Source organism: Spea bombifrons, chromosome 10 (genome assembly GCF_027358695.1).
Source record: "Spea bombifrons isolate aSpeBom1 chromosome 10, aSpeBom1.2.pri, whole genome shotgun sequence".
Classification (NCBI taxonomy): domain Eukaryota; kingdom Metazoa; phylum Chordata; class Amphibia; order Anura; family Pelobatidae; genus Spea; species Spea bombifrons.
The window spans coordinates 3,204,349-3,227,955 of NC_071096.1; the positions used below are offsets into that span (position 1 = coordinate 3,204,349).

A 23,607-nucleotide genomic window follows, 5' to 3' on the forward strand; every position below is an offset into this window, starting at 1 on the left:
AGGAAAAGGAGGAATTAAGAAAAAAACAAAAAAACCAAACAAAAAACAATGCAATCACTATGTAATAAAGGCTGATACAATGTAGGTTGGGCAATTCTCTCACCTGATGCTCCTCTTTCCTCCCCTGATGACTCTCTTTTCTCCCCCGATGCCCCTCTGTCCTCCCCTGATGCCTCTCTTTTCTCCCTTGATGCTCCTCTGTCCTCCCCTGATGCCTCTCTTTTCTCCCTTGATGCCCCTCTCTCCTCCCCTGATGCCCCTCTCTCCTCCCCTGATGCCCCTCTTTTCTAGGAGGTCAGAATGTTTGCTGGGTATGAGGGGATCGCAGGGTTCTACAGCCCTAAAAGCCCCGATAATGTGTATAGAAACAGCAGAAACTATTTTTATAAATTAAACGGGGTAAATAAACCCCCATTATTCTTCTTGTAAATGCCCCCCTCAGTTACTCGAACATCTATCAATAGATCCCATAAATAAAGACTTGGTAAAACACCCGATCTCTAGTCATACAACCATGACCTCTAAAGGTTGAGTAACCCATTAAGTGCTCTGAAATAAAAAAAGAAATAACAGCCCCCCTCCAGTAAATTCTAGGGAATTTGCAACAATGATCGGTTACAAATCTTTCATTGGATTCTTAAATAATTAATAACTACTGAATGATGAAATATAATAAGATTGAATATCATTTATCTTGTATTTTTAATGTTTTTCAACGTATAAGAATTAAAACAATGATGACACTGATCGTGGGCCGTACTTCTAAATGGAATTTTAGGGAAAATTACCATGTTCTCGATGGTTCTCCGCACTCGGAATTACAGTTAGAAATACGACTCAATGTAGGTTGGACGATGCTAGCATGGAACCAGGGGTTCCGATCTTCTCTGCCCACCTACTGTATGACCTCAAAACCCAACTTAGTCCTTGGTCTTACGTCCAGGACGGCCTTCTTTCTACTGAAGCTCTGCTTTTCCTAAATGCCTTCTTCTCCGCCTAATAGAACTCCGACTGAACCCGTACTTCAGACGAGACGTTCATCTTTATTGAAGTTTCTATAAATAAGGGAGACTTAATAGAATTAAACATTAGGAGGGGGGGCAGATAAACCCCCGATGAGTTGGTTCATTGTAGGATTCGGTTACAGGCGGACACGACCCATGCTAATGAAGATCCGTCCTGGCCATATTGCACAATAAGGTTTATTGTTTTCCCGCGACTGTAGCAGAAGGGATAGATGGCGGATTGTATCATCTGTCTGAAAGTGCCCCGGGGTAACACGGTTGTGGGGTTTATAAGACCGAGTTGCAGAGTAATAGCTTGGCTTTGTGTTAAGTTATTGGTCCAGTCCTGGACTATGTTCTCTCTCTCTGAATCTACCGGGAATGTGTGCTGGCCAACTGGCACATTGGGCAAATGCCTGGTAGACCACTGGCCAACATCACCACATAGTCACATGATCTGCCGCCATCATGGAAGGATGGAGCCTTCAGCTGCCCGTATGCAGCTGTTGACCGCGCTGATGTCATCATGGGGCCACCAGCCTTAAAATGGCAGGGCCACCTGTCGGTCGCCAGGCCAGCCCTGGTGCCATTGCCTATTCATGACGCCCAGCGCGAGGTCCCCCAGCGTTCCCGGCCTCGCGCCAAGGGCAGGATCTGATGGCTCAGGAACCATGAGACACGTTTGTAGCTTTGATACACAAACTCATCTAAATTCACCAGAAATAAGGAGCCTTTTTAAACAGAGATGCAAAAAAATACCTAGGTGTATTAGAGAATGTGGTGGATAATTGGAACAGCCTCCCAGCAGAAGTGGTAGAGGGTAATACATTGATGGGATTTAAACATGCATGGGATAGACATACGGCTCCTGAATCTAAGACGAGACCAACGACTGATTAAGGTTTCAGTCTTTACAGCAGGAGAAGCGGGCGACTAAACCTGGGCCGAAAGGGGCCGATCTGCCGGCAGATACTATATCTCTATGTATCTATGTTTATGTAAGCTCCTTGCTGTGACACCCAGTGAGTGAGGAAGATATAGTTTGAGGACTGGCTGGGGCCGAAAGAGTTTTTTTAACATTGACGGCAGAGGAATGTGATTTTTGTGACCCGCTGATCACGTAAATTCTATCTGCGCCTCAAAATAGAGAATGGAAATTTCTTAGCAGGAAGGAGGAAGTCAAATTACTTTAAAACCTTTTCTGGTAAAATAAAGACAAAGGTTTCCGGGTTGTTGTACTTTTACCGTTTACATTTTTGGGGTAAAAATGCAGGTTATAAAAAGAGAGATTGTAAGCTCTGCAGAACAGGGAGGGACCTTCTTTTCCTAATCTATTCATACCTACTGTACCCCAATCAAAACGTCCGATTGCCGTACTTATTATACAACTGCCTTTATTATCATTCAGTTATATATCAGTGTAATATATTAGCGCACGTTATATTTCTGATGATATATGATGTCATATCCGGGCGCCCAATCTTAAATATTATGCTTATTATCTAAAGTGTAAGTATGAGGCCATCATGATGTAGGAACTTTTACACGTGTTTTTTAAATGTAATGTAAGGAGCTTTTACTTTACTGAGAGGGTGGTAGATAAGTGGAGCAGCCTCCCAGCAGAAGTGGTAGAGGGTAATACATTGAGGGTATTAAAAATGCATGGGATAGACATACGGCTCCTGAATGTAAGGCGAGACCAACGACTGATTAATGTTTGAGTCTTTACAGCAGGAGAAACGGGCGACTAGACGGGGGGCCGAATAGGGCCAATCTGCCTTCTATATTTTTTGGCCTTCACGAAGCCATGACCTTTTGGGAAACACATTTACAATGAAATACAGTTTGCATTTAGATTTGTAGCAGATGAGAAGTGTAATTATATCTGATGATAAATGGGAGTCTCATTCATCTAACTTGAGCTTCTTCCTGTGTTTCAGGCGAGCGGCTCCTGCGATGGTGAGTGACGTCATTACTGTATGTTTCTGGGTGGTGTGGGGACCCCTAGTGGCCGGTAAAGGGTAAGACTATAAATAGGAAGGCTCGGGCCAAGTGTGTCTGCGCCTGTGAGTGATGAGACTCCGTGTCTGTGCAGCGGCCTCCATTACTGTCTGTCTGGCCTGAAGATATAACTGTGGATTTGTTTGTGAAAATGTAAGTTATTTGCTTAGTCCATACCGGCCTGGCTTTACCTTTATTACGGTATTTCTCTTCTTTGCAATCCCTAGCAGTAATGTGCACAAGCATTACCCGTGTGTTATATTACATCACAACCTCACACATCACACCTTATTATCTCACACATCACTACCTCTCACTTTATTACCTCACACACCACTACCTCACACCTTTTTACCTCACACACCACTACCTCACACTTTTTTACCTCACACATCATTACTTCACACCTTATTACCTCACAAGCACTACCTCACACCTTTTTACCTCCCACATCACTACCTCACACTTTTTACCTCACACACCACTACATCACACTTTTTTACCTCACACATCATTACTTGACACCTTATTACCTCACACACCACTGTCTCACACCTTTTTACCTCACACATCACTACCTCATGCTCCATCACCTCACACATCGCTAAATCACACCTTATTACCTCATACCTCACACCTTATTACCTCACACATAACTACCTCACACCACATTACCTCACACACCACTATCTCATACCTTATTACCTCACACACACCACTACCTCACACCTTATTATCTCACATACCACTACCTCAGACCTTATTACCTCCCACATTACTACCTCACACCCCATTACCTCACATACCACTACCTCACGCCTTATTATCTCACACATCACTAGCTCACACCACATAACCTCACACATCACTACCTCACACTTTATTACCTCATACCTTGTTACCTCACACACTGCCACCTCATACCTTATTATCTCACACATCACTACCCCACACCCCATTACCCCACATACCACTACCTCACACACCTTATTACCTCACGCACGAGTAACTGCGTTTCTTTCTGTTGCAGACGTTCCAGAATGCAGATCAATCAGTATCCAAACCACAACGTCCCAGATCACCGTGGCCAACATGGCGCAGGGGTTTGCCCTGCAGAATATTACGTATTTAAACGGGACAGTTCCCCCATCATCTTCTATCAGTAATAACGTATCTGTAACGGGTTTAACGTCTGGCACTCGATTCTTACTCCAGTACGGAAACTCCTCACTAAGATGCTGCCAGAACGTTACAACAAGTAAGACTTCTGAATAAATGGGATGATATGTGCAGTTCCTTATTGGGGCATTGGGCATTCACAGCTGCTTTTACAGATGGTTAGTACAGATGGCGGACCCGCTGATGGGACCAAAATGGCGCTTTTTTGGGCTTAGTAACTTAGTAGCTCTTAGTAACTCTTAGTCTTGATTGTATTCAGCTTTATTTTTGTGCTGGAGTCTGAATACTTTGGTGGTTTATAGAGACCTTAATCCTATACAGAGACACAATGAGAAATCCTGGGGTCCAATATAAACGTGCCCTCCGCCCGTCCCACCTCATGCTCCTCTCACCAACCCATGTTCCTTCAACTGCCCCACCAGGCCCCCTAGTCTAGAAAGGAGCCACCAGGCACAATTCCTGGAATGGGGCCCTATGAAAGATCAGGGAGGCTGGGCACTTCTACTTGCCTGAGGCCCATACACTGTGAATGCCAGTGGTAATATGTTAGCCTTTGTGCTCTAGAACGGATGTTGGTGAAAACAGTTTCTATCTAGACAATAAAGTGACTTCACTTTTCTGTTGTTTATCTTGAATGGGACAGTTTCTTTTTAGCTTTTTCATGTATCTGTGATATTTTACACTCTGCCAAGACATAATGTATTATTTTTGGCTCTTGTATGTTTATCCTGAGTTTTCTGTTGCCAAATCTGATGCCTTTTGGTTTCTTACTCTAGAACCCATGGTGATAAACCAGCTCCGAGACAATATTGTGACTTCAGATTCTATATCCCTGACTTGGATTAAACCTAATGAGTATAACAGTGATTACTCCTACCGAGTACAAGCCAACTCATCGGCTGGGATGCTGATCAATGAAACAATCGTAACATCTGAGTCAGTTACAGTAACTAATCTGACACCCGGGGAAACATATACATTCACCGTGTTTACAAGAGCGGCCGATGGCATCACCGAGAGTCAGCCGGCCTCGTATACGACCTGCACATGTGAGTACTCATTCACTTCTGGCATGGAAAAGGAAATTATAGTGCTGGTAATTTTTTGCATTTAAATTAAAAAGAAATTAGCCCCCCCCCCCCGTGTGAAAGTAGAGGGCAAGGAACCATAGCGTAGACGTGGAAGATTCCTGCACTTCGGGTTTAAGGAAAAAACAATTCCAACATATACATTCTTATAGCCCAGCATAGAAAGCAGACTGAAGCCTGGAGTTGTGCATATAGTCAAAAAGAAAATGTATAAAAATTGTAAACATTAGAAATGAAACCTAAATTTGTTACAAATGTAAAAGTAACAGGGGTATTATTTTCAGTAAGCTCTGCACGGGCAATAAATGCTCTTCTGGGTGCCCTTTAAGCCGTCTGCCACGGCCAAGTATTAACAAACTTCTACTAATCCACAGGGTCATATAAGTAGACCTCATCACCATGGATGCTTCTGTATACATAAAATTAACTATTCATCTTATCATTTATTTATTTCAGTACCCGGAGCCCCTCAGAATATCTCAGTCCAACATTACAATTCTACGAATTCCCTTCTGGTGACCTGGATAGAACCACCAGGGAAAGTGAGTTATTACAATGTTACTCTGAGAGGAGTCGTCAATCAAACAACCCAAACTAATTCTACCCGAGTGAATTTCAACGACTTACTCCCGGGCAGAGAATACTCGGTCACTATACAGACAGTGAGCGGGACCTGCAGCCGGACATCAGATCCAGTGAAGGAGGCCACGTGTGAGTATATTGGGGTCTGTGTGTGAGACCAAGTCCATGTGACTATTATGCTAAATATTTTATTACTCTGTATTTTGTATTTATAACAATATTTTTTGTTGATTAAATAAACATTGTTTCTTTTTATTTCCCAGACCCGACCCCTCCAGGCCCCATAACCTTTCTCTCCATTGGAACAAAGAGCGTTTCATTGTCCTGGGGAGACCCAATAAATATGACCAACGCGGAGAAGTTTTTTAATATAACTTATAGGACTTCTTCAGATACAAGGAGTGTCTCAAGTAACGTGTCAAACATCAACCTCCAGAACCTCACATCTGGGACAAAGTACACTATTTCTGTAGTAACAGTTGGAGCCCGGGAGTATCAGAGTCCTGCTGTCAGTAGAGATGTTTACACGAGTAGGTACCTGATTTCTGTAGGTTCTGTAATGGATCATCTTGTTATATCAGATCCCATGTGACATGATGGTCAAATGGCTTCTAGACAATAATGTGACTTCAGTTATGGTCGCTTCTCTCTGACAGTTTGTTAGCCTTTTCATGTATCAGTAACATTTCCCATTCTGTCAATTTATAATGAAAGCTTTGAGAAAACTCCGTAGAGGAATATTAATCAAAGACGTAAGCTCCTGTATGTTTATTCTGTGTTTTCTGGTGCCGATTCTGATGCCATTTTGGTTCTTACTTTAGAACCCATGGTGATAAACCAGCTCCAAAACAATATGACTTCAGAATCTATATCCCTGACTTGGAATAAATCTGATGAGTATAACAGTGATTACTCCTACCGAGTACAAACCAACTCATCGGCTGGGATGCTGGTCAATGAAACAATCGTAAGATCTGAATCAGTTACAGTAACTAATCTGACAGCCGGGGAAACGTATACATTCACCGTGTTTACAAGAGCGGCCGATGGCGTCACCGAGAGTCAGCCGGCCTCGTATACGACCTGCACATGTGAGTACTCATTCACTTCTGGCATGGAAAAGGAAATTATAGTGCTGGTAATTTTTTGCATTGAAATTAAAAAGAAATTAGCCCCCCCGTGTGAAAGTAGAGGCCAAGGAACCATAGCGTAGACGTGGAAGATTCCTGCACTTCAGGTTTAAGGAAAAAACAATTCTAACATATACATTCTTATAGACCATCAAAGAAAGCAGACTGAAGCCTGGAGTTGTGCATATAGTCAAAAAGAAAATGTATAAAAATTGTAAACATTAGAAATGAAACCTAAATTTGTTACAAATGTAAAAGTAACAGGGGTATCATTTTCAGTAAGCTCTGCACGGGCAATAAATGCTCTTCTGGGTGCCCTTTAAGCCGTCTGCCACATCACACGCCTGTCACAGAGAACTGTTCCTAAATAATTAGATTTGTGTCTCTGTGTTTACGTTAAACCTACTCTTCAGGCCAAGTATTAATAAACTTCTACTAATTCACAGGGTCATATAAGTGGACCTCATCACCATGGATGCTTCTGTATACATAAAATTAACTATTCGTCTTATCATTTATTTATTTCAGTACCCGGCACCCCTCAGAATATCTCAGTCCAACATTACAATTCCACGAATTCCCTTCTGGTGACCTGGATAGAACCACCAGGGAAAGTGAGTTATTACAATGTTACTCTGAGAGGAGTCGTCAGTCAAATAACCCAAACTAATTCTACAGGAGTGAATTTCACCGACTTACTCCCGGGCAGAGAATACTCGGTCACTATACTGACAGTGAGCGGGACCTGCAGCCGGACATCAGATCCAGTGAAGGAGGCCACGTGTGAGTATAATGGGGTCTGTGTGTGAGACCAAGTCCATGTGACTATCATGCTAAAGATTTTATTACTCTGTATTTTGTATCTATAACAATATTTTTTGTTGAATAAATAAACATTGTTTCTTTTTATTTCCTAGACCCGACCCCTCCAGGCGCCATAACCTTTCTCTCCATTGAAACAAAGAGCGTTTCATTGTCCTGGGGAGACCCAATAAATATGACCAACGCGGAGAAGTTTTTTAATATAACTTATAGGACTTCTTCAGATACAAGGAGTGTCTCAAGTAACGTGTCAAACATCAACCTCCAGAACCTCACATCTGGGACAAAGTACACTTTTTCTGTAGTAACAGTTGGAGCCCGGGAGTATCAGAGTTCTGCTGTCAGTAGAGATGTTTACACAAGTAGGTACCTGATTTCTGTAGGTTCTGTAATGGATCATCTTGTTATATCAGATCCCGTGTGACATGATGGTCAAACGGCTTCTAGACAATAATGTGACTTCAGCTATAGTCGCTTCTCTCTGAAAGTTTGTTTGCCTTTTTGTGTATCGTAACATTTCCCATTCTGTCAATTTATAATGAAAGCTTTGAGAAAACTCCGTAGAGGAATATTAATCAAAGTCGTAAGCTCCTGTATGTTTATTCTGTTTTCTGTTGACGATTCTGATGCCATTTTGGTTCTTACTCTAGAACCCATGGTGATAAACCAGCTGCGAGAGAACATTGTGACTTCAGATTCTATATCCCTGACTTGGAATAAATCTGATGAGTATAACAGTGATTACTCCTACCGAGTACAAACCAACTTATCGGCTGGGATGCTGATCAATGAAACAATCGTAAGATCTGAATCAGTTACAGTAACTAATCTGACAGCCGGGGAAACGTATACATTCACCGTGTTTACAAGAGCAGCCGATGGCATCACCGAGAGTCAGCCGACCTCGTATACGACCTGCACATGTGAGTACTGATTCACTTCTGGCATAGAAAAGGAAATTATAGTGCTGGTAATTTTTTGCATTTAAATTAAAAAGAAATTAGCCCCCCCCGTGTGAAAGTAGAGGCCAAGGAACCATAGCGTAGACGTGGAAGATTCCTGCACTTCGGGTTTAAGGAAAAAAACAATTTCTACATATACATTCTTATAGACCAGCATAGAAAGCAGACTAAAGCCTAGAGTTGTGTATATAGTTAAAAAGAAAATGTATAAAAATTGTAAACATTAGAAATGAAACCTAAATTTGTTACAAATGTAAAAGTAACAGGGGTATTATTTCCAGTAAGCTCTGCACGGGCAATAAATACTCTTCTGGGTGCCCTTTAAGCCATCACTTCAGGCATAGTTTAAACAAATGTCTACTAATTCACAGGGTCATATAAGTAGACCTCATCACCATGGATGCTTCTATATACATAAAATTAACTATTCATCTTATCATTTATTTATTTCAGTACCCGGCGCCCCTCAGAATATCTCAGTCCAACATTACAATTCTATGAATTCCCTTCTGGTGACCTGGATAGAACCACCAGGGAAAGTGAGTTATTACAATGTTACTCTGAGAGGAGTCGTCAATCAAACAACCCAAACGAATTCTCCCCGAGTGAATTTCACCGACTTACTCCCGGGCAGAGAATACTCGGTCACTATACTGACAGTGAGCGGGACCTGCAGCCGGACATCAGATCCAGTGAAGGAGGCCACGTGTGAGTATAATGGGGTCTGTGTGTGAGACCAAGTCCACGTGACTATTATGCTAAAGATTTTATTACTCTGTATTTTGTATCTATAACAATATTTTTGTTGATTAAATAAACATTGATTCTTTTTATTTCCCAGACCCGACCCCTCCAGGCTCCATAACCTTTCTCTCCATTGGAACAAAGAGCGTTTCATTGTTGTGGGGAGACACAATAAATATGACCAACACAGAGAAGTCTTTTAATGTAACTTATAGGACTTCTTCAGATACAAGGAGTGTCTCAAGTAACGTGTCAAACATCAACCTCCAGAACCTCACATCTGGGACAAAGTACACTATTTCTGTAGTAACAGTTGGAGCCCGGGAGTATCAGAGTTCTGCTGTCAGTAGAGATGTTTACACAAGTAGGTACCTGATTTCTGTAGGTCCTGTAATGGATCATCTTGTTATATCAGATCCCGTGTGACATGATGGTCAAATGGCTTGTAGACAATAATGTGACTTCAGTTATAGTCGCTTCTCTCTGACAGTTTGTTAGCCTTTTCATGTATCAGTAACATTTCCCATTCTGTCAATTTATAACGAAAGCTTTGAGAAAACTCCGTAGAGGAATATTAATCAAAGACGTAAGCTCCTGTATGTTTATTCTGTTTTCTGTTGCCGATTTTGATGCCATTTTGGTTCTTACTCTAGAACCCATGGTGATAAACCAGCTGCAAAAGAACAATTTGACTTCAGAATCTATATCCCTGACTTGGAATAAATCTAATGAGTATAACAGTGATTACTCCTACCGAGTACAAACCAACTCATCGGCTGGGATGCTGATCAATGAAACTATCGTAAGATCTGAATCAGTTACAGTAACTAATCTGACACCCGGGGAAACGTATACATTCACCGTGTTTACAAGAGCGGCCGATGGCGTCACCGAGAGTCAGCCGGCCTCGTATACGACCTGCACATGTGAGTACTCATTCACTTCTGGCATGGAAAAGGAAATTATAGTGCTGGTAATTTTTTGCATTGAAATTAAAAAGAAATTAGCCCCCCCGTGTGAAAGTAGAGGCCAAGGAACCATAGCGTAGACGTGGAAGATTCCTGCACTTCAGGTTTAAGGAAAAAACAATTCTAACATATACATTCTTATAGACCATCAAAGAAAGCAGACTGAAGCCTGGAGTTGTGCATATAGTCAAAAAGAAAATGTATAAAAATTGTAAACATTAGAAATGAAACCTAAATTTGTTACAAATGTAAAAGTAACAGGGGTATCATTTTCAGTAAGCTCTGCACGGGCAATAAATGCTCTTCTGGGTGCCCTTTAAGCCGTCTGCCACATCACACGCCTGTCACAGAGAACTGTTCCTAAATAATTAGATTTGTGTCTCTGTGTTTACGTTAAACCTACTCTTCAGGCCAAGTATTAATAAACTTCTACTAATTCACAGGGTCATATAAGTGGACCTCATCACCATGGATGCTTCTGTATACATAAAATTAACTATTCGTCTTATCATTTATTTATTTCAGTACCCGGCACCCCTCAGAATATCTCAGTCCAACATTACAATTCCACGAATTCCCTTCTGGTGACCTGGATAGAACCACCAGGGAAAGTGAGTTATTACAATGTTACTCTGAGAGGAGTCGTCAGTCAAATAACCCAAACTAATTCTACAGGAGTGAATTTCACCGACTTACTCCCGGGCAGAGAATACTCGGTCACTATACTGACAGTGAGCGGGACCTGCAGCCGGACATCAGATCCAGTGAAGGAGGCCACGTGTGAGTATAATGGGGTCTGTGTGTGAGACCAAGTCCATGTGACTATCATGCTAAAGATTTTATTACTCTGTATTTTGTATCTATAACAATATTTTTTGTTGAATAAATAAACATTGTTTCTTTTTATTTCCTAGACCCGACCCCTCCAGGCGCCATAACCTTTCTCTCCATTGAAACAAAGAGCGTTTCATTGTCCTGGGGAGACCCAATAAATATGACCAACGCGGAGAAGTTTTTTAATATAACTTATAGGACTTCTTCAGATACAAGGAGTGTCTCAAGTAACGTGTCAAACATCAACCTCCAGAACCTCACATCTGGGACAAAGTACACTTTTTCTGTAGTAACAGTTGGAGCCCGGGAGTATCAGAGTTCTGCTGTCAGTAGAGATGTTTACACAAGTAGGTACCTGATTTCTGTAGGTTCTGTAATGGATCATCTTGTTATATCAGATCCCGTGTGACATGATGGTCAAACGGCTTCTAGACAATAATGTGACTTCAGCTATAGTCGCTTCTCTCTGAAAGTTTGTTTGCCTTTTTGTGTATCGTAACATTTCCCATTCTGTCACTTTATAATGAAAGCTTTGAGAAAACTCCGTAGAGGAATATTAATCAAAGTCGTAAGCTCCTGTATGTTTATTCTGTTTTCTGTTGACGATTCTGATGCCATTTTGGTTCTTACTCTAGAACCCATGGTGATAAACCAGCTGCGAGAGAACATTGTGACTTCAGATTCTATATCCCTGACTTGGAATAAATCTGATGAGTATAACAGTGATTACTCCTACCGAGTACAAACCAACTTATCGGCTGGGATGCTGATCAATGAAACAATCGTAAGATCTGAATCAGTTACAGTAACTAATCTGACAGCCGGGGAAACGTATACATTCACCGTGTTTACAAGAGCAGCCGATGGCATCACCGAGAGTCAGCCGACCTCGTATACGACCTGCACATGTGAGTACTGATTCACTTCTGGCATAGAAAAGGAAATTATAGTGCTGGTAATTTTTTGCATTTAAATTAAAAAGAAATTAGCCCCCCCCGTGTGAAAGTAGAGGCCAAGGAACCATAGCGTAGACGTGGAAGATTCCTGCACTTCGGGTTTAAGGAAAAAAACAATTTCTACATATACATTCTTATAGACCAGCATAGAAAGCAGACTAAAGCCTAGAGTTGTGTATATAGTTAAAAAGAAAATGTATAAAAATTGTAAACATTAGAAATGAAACCTAAATTTGTTACAAATGTAAAAGTAACAGGGGTATTATTTCCAGTAAGCTCTGCACGGGCAATAAATACTCTTCTGGGTGCCCTTTAAGCCATCACTTCAGGCATAGTTTAAACAAATGTCTACTAATTCACAGGGTCATATAAGTAGACCTCATCACCATGGATGCTTCTATATACATAAAATTAACTATTCATCTTATCATTTATTTATTTCAGTACCCGGCGCCCCTCAGAATATCTCAGTCCAACATTACAATTCTATGAATTCCCTTCTGGTGACCTGGATAGAACCACCAGGGAAAGTGAGTTATTACAATGTTACTCTGAGAGGAGTCGTCAATCAAACAACCCAAACGAATTCTCCCCGAGTGAATTTCACCGACTTACTCCCGGGCAGAGAATACTCGGTCACTATACTGACAGTGAGCGGGACCTGCAGCCGGACATCAGATCCAGTGAAGGAGGCCACGTGTGAGTATAATGGGGTCTGTGTGTGAGACCAAGTCCACGTGACTATTATGCTAAAGATTTTATTACTCTGTATTTTGTATCTATAACAATATTTTTGTTGATTAAATAAACATTGATTCTTTTTATTTCCCAGACCCGACCCCTCCAGGCTCCATAACCTTTCTCTCCATTGGAACAAAGAGCGTTTCATTGTCGTGGGGAGACACAATAAATATGACCAACACAGAGAAGTCTTTTAATGTAACTTATAGGACTTCTTCAGATACAAGGAGTGTCTCAAGTAACGTGTCAAACATCAACCTCCAGAACCTCACATCTGGGACAAAGTACACTATTTCTGTAGTAACAGTTGGAGCCCGGGAGTATCAGAGTTCTGCTGTCAGTAGAGATGTTTACACAAGTAGGTACCTGATTTCTGTAGGTCCTGTAATGGATCATCTTGTTATATCAGATCCCGTGTGACATGATGGTCAAATGGCTTGTAGACAATAATGTGACTTCAGTTATAGTCGCTTCTCTCTGACAGTTTGTTAGCCTTTTCATGTATCAGTAACATTTCCCATTCTGTCAATTTATAACGAAAGCTTTGAGAAAACTCCGTAGAGGAATATTAATCAAAGACGTAAGCTCCTGTATGTTTATTCTGTTTTCTGTTGCCGATTTTGATGCCATTTTGGTTCTTACTCTAGAACCCATGGTGATAAACCAGCTGCAAAAGAACAATTTGACTTCAGAATCTATATCCCTGACTTGGAATAAATCTAATGAGTATAACAGTGATTACTCCTACCGAGTACAAACCAACTCATCGGCTGGGATGCTGATCAATGAAACAATCGTAAGATCTGAATCAGTTACAGTAACTAATCTGACACCCGGGGAAACGTATACATTCACCGTGTTTACAAGAGCGGCCGATGGCCTCACCGAGAGTCAGCCGACCTCGTATACGACCTGCACATGTGAGTACTGATTCACTTCTGGCATGGACAAGGAAATTATAGTGCTGGTAATTTTTTACATTTCAATTAAAAAGAAATTAGCCCCCCGTGTGAAAGTAGAGAGCAAGGAACCATAGCGTAGACATGGAAGATACCTGTACTTTGGGGTTTAAGGAAAAAAACAATTCCAACAAATACATTCTTATAGCCCAGCATAGAAAGCAGACTAAAGCCTAGAGTTGTGTATATAGTCAAAAAGAAAATGTATAAAAATTGTAAACATTAGAAATAAAATCTAAATTTGTTACAAATGTAAAAGTAACAGGGGTATTATTTCCAGTAAGCTCTGCACGGGCAATAAATGCTCTTCTGGGTGCCCTTTATGCCGTCTGCCACATCACACGCCTGTCACAGAGAATTGTTCCTAAATAATTAGATTTGTGTCTCTGTGTTTACGTTAAACCTACTCTTCAGGCCAAGTATTAATAAACTTCTACTAATCCACAGGGTCATATAAGTAGACCTCATCACCGTGGATGCTTCTGTATACATAAAATTAACTATTCGTCTTATCATTTATTTATTTCAGTACCCAGAGACCCTCAGAATATCTCAGTCCAACATTACAATTCCACGAATTCCCTTCTGGTGACCTGGATAGAACCACCAGGGAAAGTGAGTTATTACAATGTTACTCTGAGAGGAGTCGTCAATCAAACAACCCAAACTAATTCTACCCGAGTGAATTTCACCGACTTACTCCCGGGCAGAGAATACTCGGTCACTATACAGACAGTGAGCGGGACCTGCAGCCGGACATCAGATCCAGTGAAGGAGGCCACGTGTGAGTATATTGGGGTCTGTGTGTGAGACCAAGTCCATGTGACTATCATGCTAAAGATTTTATTACTCTGTATTTTGTATCTATAACAATATTTTTTGTTGATTAAATAAACATTGATTCTTTTTATTTCCCAGACCCGACCCCTCCAGGCTCCATAACCTTTCTCTCCATTGGAACAAAGACCGTTTCATTGTCCTGGGGAGACCCAATAAATATGACCAACGCGGAGAAGTTTTTTAATATAACTTATAGAACTTCTTCAGATACAAGGAGTGTCTCAAGTAACGTGTCAAACATCAACCTCCAGAACCTCACATCTGGGACAAAGTACACTATTTCTGTAGTAACAGTTGGAGCCCGAGAGTATCAGAGTTCTGCTGTCAGTAGAGATGTTTACACAAGTAGGTACCTGATTTCTGTAGGTTCTGTAATGGATCATCTTGTTATATCAGATCCCGTGTGACATGATGGTCAAATGGCTTCTAGACAATAATGTGACTTCAGTTATAGTCGCTTCTCTCTGACAGTTTGTTTGCCTTTTCGTGTGTCGGTAACATTTCCCATTCTGTCAATTTATAATGAAAGCTTTGAGAAAACTCTGTAGAGGAATATTAATCAAAGACGTAAGCTCCTGTATGTTTATTCTGTTTTCTGTTGCCGATTCTGATGCCGTTTTGGTTCTTACTCTAGAACCCATGGTGATAAACCAGCTGCAAAAGAACAATTTGACTTCAGAATCTATATCTCTGACTTGGAATAAATCTGATGAGTATAACAGTGATTACTCCTACCGAGTACAAACCAACTCATCGGCTGGGATGCTGATCAATGAAACTATCGTAAGATCTGAATCAGTTACAGTAACTAATCTGACAGCCGGGGAAACGTATACATTCACCGTGTTTACAAGAGCGGCCGATGGCGTCACCGAGAGTCAGCCGGCCTCCTATACGACCTGCACATGTGAGTACTGATTCACTTCTGGCATAGAAAAGGAAATTATAGTGCTGGTAAATTTTTGCATTTAAATTAAAAAGAAATTAGCACCCCGTGTGAAAGTAGAGAGCAAGGAACCATAGCGTAGACATGGAAGATACCTGTACTTTGGGGTTTAAGGAAAAAAACAATTCCAACAAATACATTCTTATAGCCCAGCATAGAAAGCAGACTAAAGCCTAGAGTTGTGTATATAGTCAAAAAGAAAATGTATAAAAATTGTAAACATTAGAAATAAAATCTAAATTTGTTACAAATGTAAAAGTAACAGGGGTATTATTTTCAGTAAGCTCTGCACGGGCAATAAATGCTCTTCTGGGTGCCCTTTAAGCCGTCTGCCACATCACACGCCTGTCACAGAGAATTGTTCCTAAATGACTGGATTTGGGTCTCTGTGTTTACGTTAAACCTACTCTTCAGGCGAAGTTTTAATAAATGTCTACTAATCCACAGGGTCATATAAGTAGACCTCATCATCATGGATGCTTCTGTATACATAAAATTAACTATTCATCTTATCATTTATATATTTCAGTACCCGGCACCCCTCAGAATATCTCAATCCAACATCACAATTCTATGAATTCCCTTCTGGTGACCTGGATAGAACCACCAGGGAAAGTGAGTTATTACAATGTTACTCTGAGAGGAGTCGTCAATCAAACAACCCAAACTAATTCTACCCGAGTGAATTTCACCGACTTACTCCCGGGCAGAGAATACTCGGTCACTATACAGACAGTGAGCGGGACCTGCAGCCGGACATCAGATCCAGTGAAGGAGGCCACGTGTGAGTATAATGGGGTCTGTGTGTGAGACCCAGTCCATGTGACTATCATGCTAAAGATTTTATTACTCTGTATTTTGTATCTATAACAATATTTTTTGTTGATTAAATAAACATTGTTTCTTTTTATTTCCTAGACCCGACCCCTCCAGGCCCCATAACCTTTCTCTCCATTGAAACAAAGAGCGTTTCATTGTCCTGGGGAGACCCAATAAATATGACCAACGCAGAGAAGTTTTTTAATATAACTTATAGGACTTCTTCAGATACAAGGAGTGTCTCAAGTAACGTGTCAAACATCAACCTCCAGAACCTCACATCTGGGACAAAGTACACTATTTCTGTAGTAACAGTTGGAGCCCGGGAGTATCAGAGTTCTGCTGTCAGTAGAGATGTTTACACAAGTAGGTACCTGATTTCTGTAGGTCCTGTAATGGATCATCTTGTTATATCAGATCCCGTGTGACATGATGGTCAAATGGCTTCTAGACAATAATGTGACTTCAGTTATGGTCGCTTCTCTCTGACAGTTTGTTAGCCTTTTCGTGTATCGGTAACATTTCCCATTCTGTCAATTTATAATGAAAGCTTTGAGAAAACTCTGTAGAGGAATATTAATCAAAGACGTAAGCTCCTGTATGTTTATTCTGTTTTCTGTTGCCGATTCTGATGCCATTTTGGTTCTCACTTTAGAACCCATGGTGATAAACCAGCTGCGAGAGAACATTGTGACTTCAGAATCTATATCCCTGACTTGGAATAAATCTGATGAGTATAACAGTGATTACTCCTACCGAGTACAAACCAACTCATCGGCTGGGATGCTGATCAATGAAACAATCGTAAGATCTGAATCAGTTACAGTAACTAATCTGACAGCCGGGGAAACGTATACATTCACCGTGTTTACAAGAGCGGCCGATGGCATCACCGAGAGTCAGCCGGCCTCGTATACGACCTGCACATGTGAGTACTGATTCACTTCTGGCATAGAAAAGGAAATTATAGTGCTGGTAATTTTTTGCATTTAAATTAAAAAGAAATTAGCCCCCCGTGTGAAAGTAGAGGCCAAGGAACCATAGCGTAGACGTGGAAGATTCCTGCACTTCGGGTTTAAGGAAAAAAACTATTCCAACATATACATTCTTATAGCCCAGCATAGAAAGCAGACTAAAGCCTAGAGTTGTGTATATAGTCAAAAAGAAAATGTATAAAAATTGTAAACATTAGAAATGAAACCTAAATTTGTTACAAATGTAAAAGTAACAGGGGTATTATTTTCAGTAAGCTCTGCACGGGCAATAAATGCTCTTCTGGGTGCCCTTTAAGCCGTCTGCCACATCACACGCCTGTCACAGAGAACTGTTCCTAAATAATTAGATTTGGGTCTCTGTGTTTACGTTAAACCTACTCTTCAGGCCAAGTATTAACAAATGTCTACTAATTCACAGGGTCATATAAGTGGACCTCATCACCATGGATGCTTCTGTATACATAAAATTAACTATTCGTCTTATCATTTATTTATTTCAGTACCCGGCACCCCTCAGAATATCTCAGTCCAACATTACAATTCTATGAATTCCCTTCTGGTGACCTGGATAGAACCACCAGGGAAAGTGAGTTATTACAATGTTACTCTGAGAGGAGTCGTCAATCAAACAACCCAAACTAATTCTACCCGAGTGAATTTCACCGACTTACTCCCGGGCAGAGAATACTCGGTCACTATACAGACAGTGAGCGGGACCTGCAGCCGGACATCAGATCCAGTGAAGGAGGCCACGTGTGAGTATAATGGGGTCTGTGTTTGAGACCAAGTCCATGTGACTATTATGCTAAATATTTTATTACTCTGTATTTTGTATTTATAACATTTATTTTGTTGATTAAATAAACATTGATTCTTTTTATTTCCCAGACCCGACCTCTCCAGGCGCCATAACCTTTCTCTCCATTGAAACAAAGAGCGTTTCATTGTCGTGGGGAGACCCAATAAATATGACCAACGCGGAGAAGTTTTTTAATATAACTTATAGGACTTCTTCAGATACAAGGAGTGTCTCAAGTAACGTGTCAAACATCAACCTCCAGAACCTCACATCTGGGACAAAGTACACTATTTCTGTAGTAACAGTTGGAGCCCGGGAGTATCAGAGTTCTGCTGTCAGTAGAGATGTTTACACAAGTAGGTACCTGATTTCTGTAGGTTCTGTAATGGATCATCTTGTTATATCAGATCCCGTGTGACATGAAATCAATCTGACATGATGGTAAAAACGGCTTCTAGACAATAATGTGACTTTAGTTATAGTCGCTTCTCTCTGACAGTTTGTTAGCCTTTTCATGTATCGGTAACATTTCCCATTCTGTCAATTTATAATGAAAGCTTTGAGAAAACTCCGTAGAGGAATATTAATCAAAGACGTAAGCTCCTGTATGTTTATTGTGTGTTTTCTGTTGCCGATTTTGATGCCATTTTGGTTCTTACTTTAGAACCCATGGTGATAAACCAGCTCCAAAACAATGTGACTTCAGAATCTATATCCCTGACTTGGAATAAACCTAATGAGTATAACAATGATTACTCCTACCGAGTACAAGCCAACTCATCGGCTGGGATGCTGATCAATGAAACTATCGTAAGATCTGAATCAGTTACAGTAACTAATCTGACACCCGGGGAAACGTATACATTCACCGTGTTTACAAGAGCGGCCGATGGTGTCACCGAGAGTCAGCCGGCCTCGTATACGACCTGCACTGGTAAGCGTGTTTAGCAATCTCTCATAATATTGTTGGAGAAGGTATTAATGTGTATCTAAAACATTTACAGGAGTAAATAGTTAATGGCAACGTATGTACCTAATAAAAAAAGCATCATTAATGAAGTCTAGGAGAATTTAAGCTGTATGTCTGCACTTTTCTATAGCACCTTGTATATTGCATGTAAACTCCCTCATTCGGAATATAAGAACACATTGGAGATTTGTCACAGTTTCACAAGTAAATCTACTTAATTATATAATCTTTCAGTACCTGGGATTCCTGGAAATATCATCGTGAAAAATAACAATTCTACGAATTCCATTCTGGTGACCTGGGTAGAACCACCAGGGAAAGTGAGTTATTACAATGTTACTCTAAGAGGAGTCGTCAGTCAAACAACCCAAGCTAATTCTACCCGAGTGAATTTCACCGACTTACTCCCGGGCAGAGAATACTCGGTCACTATACTGACAGTGAGCGGGAACTGCAGCCGGACATCAGATCCAGTGAAGGAGGCCACGTGTGAGTATATTGGGGTCTGTGTTTGAGACCAAGTCCACGTGACTATTATGATAAAGATTTTATTACTCTGTATTTTGTATTTATAACAATATTTTTTGTTGATTAAATAAACATTGTTTCTTTTTATTTACCAGACCCGACCCCTCCAGGCTCCATAACCTTTCTCTCCATTGAAACAAAGAGCATTTCATTGTCCTGGGGAGACCCAATAAATATGACCAACGCGGAGAAGTCTTTTAATGTAACTTATAGAACTTCTTCAGGTACAAGGAGTGTCTCAAGTAACGTGTCAAACATCAACCTCCAGAACCTCACATCTGGGACAAAGTACACTATTTCTGTAGTAACAGTTGGAGCCCGGGAGTATCAGAGTTCTGCTGTCAGCAGAGATGTTTACACAAGTAGGTACCTGATTTCTGTAGGCTCTTTAATTGACGGGCAGTTGTAATTTTTTTTTTTTTAAGGATTTATTTTGATAACTTTTTACTTTCTTACTTTAGCGCCGATGCCTGTAAAAAATCTCAGGGCCAGAAATGTGACTTCAGGTTCTGTTTTTCTGATTTGGGATAAACCTGATGAGTATAACAGTGATTACTCCTACCGAGTACAAACCAAGTCATCGGCTGGGAACCTGATCAATGAAACAACCGTAAGATCTGAACTATTTAATGTAACAAATCTAGTTGCCGGGGAAACGTATACATTCACCGTATTTACAAGAGCGGGCGATAACATAACCGAGAGTCAGCCGGCCTCGTATACTACGTGCACCGGTGAGTGTCTATTACCAAGTATTTAAAATATATGTTATTATTATAAATTTCTGTTATACCAATGAGGTATCAATTATTTACTTTAGAAAATATAATTGTACAGCTTGACTTTAAATCTGCAATAACCATCTCGCTAAGAAATCTCTGTAAACAACCACATACCTTGATTACGAAACGGAAATATACGCATCATTCAAGTGTGCTGTAATCTTCTCTTATTATTTTTAGGATTCTAAAGCAACACACACTTACACCCTGAGGCTAACACGCACTCTCTCTCACACCACTTACACATACAGATTCATGCTAACACACACACACTTACACATGCATGCTAACACATGGACACACACATACACATCCATGCCAACACAAGGACACTTACACATGCACATTTATGCTAACACTTTTCCTTTGGTCAAAAACACAAAGAAAGCTCATGCCAGTTGTGGTGACATAACAAGTATGGTTGTCAATGTTTTTGCTAGTTGAGCTCCTGCTGTATCACACGTGTCTTTTGATCTGTTAACGAGGGCAAACTTACAGTGATTCAATATGCCCGTTGAATGCAAAATCTTAGTTCAGTCTCTCTGCCCACCATCCTGCATGGATGGGGCAACCGGTGGTCTGCTGGGTTATGTAGGACCTTTACTTTGCAGGTTAGTCTTGGAAAGTGTTGCATTGTATGCTGGGCTGTCACTCATGTATTGTATGTTACTGTGTTTTTGTCTCTTATGAAATATCTGTTAAAGTAGACAAATCTTTGTGTTATATTTTTATCTTTTGTTTAACACCACATTTGGCGACCACGAATACCAGACTTGTACAGCAGATATTTGAGAGGCCAGTGAATAAATTGCATTTTTTAGTGCATAGCGCAACTGCAGTGCAGCATTTTCACAAGACAGGAGTGTAATTACTGATTTGAATATATATTGTGCATAGTCTTGTTGTTTCAACACCAGCATACTTATTGCTAATTGAAATGAGCAAATATGCCAATGTTCCTATAAAACTCTGCAATTGGAGGCTAATAAAAGTAATTCATTAGGAATAAGAAAAATAGGATCTTAGTGCTTTTAATGACTTAAGAAGTAACTCCAGGGGGAACAAATACACATGTGAGATCATGTTAACATCATAAAACATAACGGCAGTTCGTATATGTTCTGTGCTTACTGATTTCACATCATGTAAATGGATCCCCCGCTTCTGACGAAAAGACCACGGCATAAAGTTTCCTCAATTCTGGCTAAATTATTAAATTGTGTTTCTCTTCCCGTTCAGTACCTGGTTTAGTGGGATCCAGAAATATCCAGTTGACCAATATGAATTCCACTAATTTCCTTCACGTTAATTGGACAAAATCAGATGGAATAGTGAGTTATTACAATGTTACTCTAAACGGAGACGTCAATAGAACGATCCAAACGAATTCTACCACAGCGGATTTCCCCAACTTACTCCCGGGCAGAGAATACTCGGTCATCATACAGACAGTGAGCGGGACCTGCAGCCGGACGTCAGATCCAGTGACTGAGGCCACGTGTGAGTATCACGGGATACATGGGTCAGACTAAATCCATGGAACTATTGTATTAAAGGTTGCATGACTTGTGTTTAGTTTCTGTAACAATATATTTTTCTGAATAAACATCGTTGCTTTTTATTCACCAGACCCGACTCCTCCAGGCACCATAACCTCTCTCTCCACCGGAACAAGCAGCGTTTCATTCTCCTGGGGAGACCCAATAAATATGAAGAATGCAACAAAGTCTTTTAATGTAACTTATAGGAATTCTTCAGGCACATGGAGTGTCTCAAGTAACGCGTCAAACATCAACCTCCAGAACCTCACATCTGGGACTAAGTACACTATTTCTGTAGTAACAGTTGGTGCACAGAAGTATCAGAGTTCTGCTGTCAGCACAGATGTTTACACAAGTAGGTACCTGATTTCTGTATGTTCTGTAATGGATTCCCCTGTTATATGAGATTCCAATCGTTTCCATTGTTGGGTTCCGTTATGATTTTATTCTTCACCCATTTAGAGTATTTATAATATTTCAAATTAAACCAATTTATAAATTCTAATGTTTACAAACCTCTCTCTCTCTCTCTGTCCAGAGAAATAATAGTCAGACCGGTAGTTGTATATTCTTATAGAATGTATTTTTTAGGATTTATTCTGATAACTTTTTACTTTCTTACTTTAGCCCCGATGTCTATAAAAAATCTCAGGGCCAGAAATGTGACTTCAGGTTATGTTTTTCTGATTTGGGATACCCCTGATGAGTATAACAGTGATTACTCCTACCGAGTACAAACCAACTCATCGTCTGGGAACCTGATCAATGAAACAACCGTAAGATCTGAACTATATAATGTAACAAATCTAGTTGCCGGGGAAACGTATACATTCACCATATTTACAAGAGCGGGCGATAACATAACCGAGAGTCAGCCGGCCTGGTATACGACCTGCACCGGTGAGTGTGAATCATTATTACAGAAAGTTAATGTTTACAGATAAATGATGATTTGATATGAATTATATGTGCAACAAAATTATTTAATTATATATAAAAAAGCTACTTAATAGGATAATATAAATTATATTATAGAGCATCTTTATTTGGAGTTATTTTGTAGAATGGATCTGTAGCAACAGCATAAGATGTATGTTCATAAAATAAAATAATTCTTGTATTAGGTTTAAATTCTTTTTATTTCCTTCAGTTCCAGGAGTTTCTCAGAATATCATCGTGAAAAACAACAATTCTATCAATTCCCTTTTGGTGACCTGGATAGAACCACCAGGGACAGTGAGTTATTACAATGTTACTCTGAGAGGAGTCGTCAATCAAACAACCCAAACTAATTCTACCGGAGTGAAGTTCAACGACTTACTCCCGGGCAGAGAATACTCGGTCACTATACAGACAGTGAGCGGGACCTGCAGCCGGACGTCAGATCCAGTGACTGAGGCCACGTGTGAGTATAATG

At 40.5% G+C, this 23,607-nt stretch overlaps 1 protein-coding gene across 1 annotated transcript in view; it reads left to right on the forward strand.

The window, feature by feature from the left end:
• LOC128467564 (titin-like) overlaps positions 1 to 23,607 on the forward strand; it is a 45,409-nt gene that overhangs the window by 8,187 nt on the left and 13,615 nt on the right. The window contains exons 2-33 of the mRNA XM_053449226.1: positions 2,945 to 2,963; positions 4,036 to 4,263; positions 4,961 to 5,233; positions 5,729 to 5,983; positions 6,118 to 6,384; positions 6,676 to 6,945; positions 7,513 to 7,767; positions 7,902 to 8,168; positions 8,457 to 8,729; positions 9,222 to 9,476; positions 9,610 to 9,876; positions 10,166 to 10,438; positions 11,006 to 11,260; positions 11,395 to 11,661; positions 11,950 to 12,222; positions 12,715 to 12,969; positions 13,103 to 13,369; positions 13,659 to 13,940; positions 14,500 to 14,754; positions 14,889 to 15,155; positions 15,445 to 15,717; positions 16,286 to 16,540; positions 16,675 to 16,941; positions 17,231 to 17,503; positions 18,071 to 18,325; positions 18,459 to 18,725; positions 19,034 to 19,303; positions 19,574 to 19,828; positions 19,963 to 20,229; positions 21,889 to 22,149; positions 22,279 to 22,545; positions 23,341 to 23,595. Coding sequence (XP_053305201.1) covers positions 2,945 to 2,963; positions 4,036 to 4,263; positions 4,961 to 5,233; positions 5,729 to 5,983; positions 6,118 to 6,384; positions 6,676 to 6,945; positions 7,513 to 7,767; positions 7,902 to 8,168; positions 8,457 to 8,729; positions 9,222 to 9,476; positions 9,610 to 9,876; positions 10,166 to 10,438; positions 11,006 to 11,260; positions 11,395 to 11,661; positions 11,950 to 12,222; positions 12,715 to 12,969; positions 13,103 to 13,369; positions 13,659 to 13,940; positions 14,500 to 14,754; positions 14,889 to 15,155; positions 15,445 to 15,717; positions 16,286 to 16,540; positions 16,675 to 16,941; positions 17,231 to 17,503; positions 18,071 to 18,325; positions 18,459 to 18,725; positions 19,034 to 19,303; positions 19,574 to 19,828; positions 19,963 to 20,229; positions 21,889 to 22,149; positions 22,279 to 22,545; positions 23,341 to 23,595 — 8,188 coding nt within the window. The remainder of the gene's footprint in view (positions 1 to 2,944; positions 2,964 to 4,035; positions 4,264 to 4,960; positions 5,234 to 5,728; positions 5,984 to 6,117; positions 6,385 to 6,675; positions 6,946 to 7,512; positions 7,768 to 7,901; positions 8,169 to 8,456; positions 8,730 to 9,221; positions 9,477 to 9,609; positions 9,877 to 10,165; positions 10,439 to 11,005; positions 11,261 to 11,394; positions 11,662 to 11,949; positions 12,223 to 12,714; positions 12,970 to 13,102; positions 13,370 to 13,658; positions 13,941 to 14,499; positions 14,755 to 14,888; positions 15,156 to 15,444; positions 15,718 to 16,285; positions 16,541 to 16,674; positions 16,942 to 17,230; positions 17,504 to 18,070; positions 18,326 to 18,458; positions 18,726 to 19,033; positions 19,304 to 19,573; positions 19,829 to 19,962; positions 20,230 to 21,888; positions 22,150 to 22,278; positions 22,546 to 23,340; positions 23,596 to 23,607) is intronic.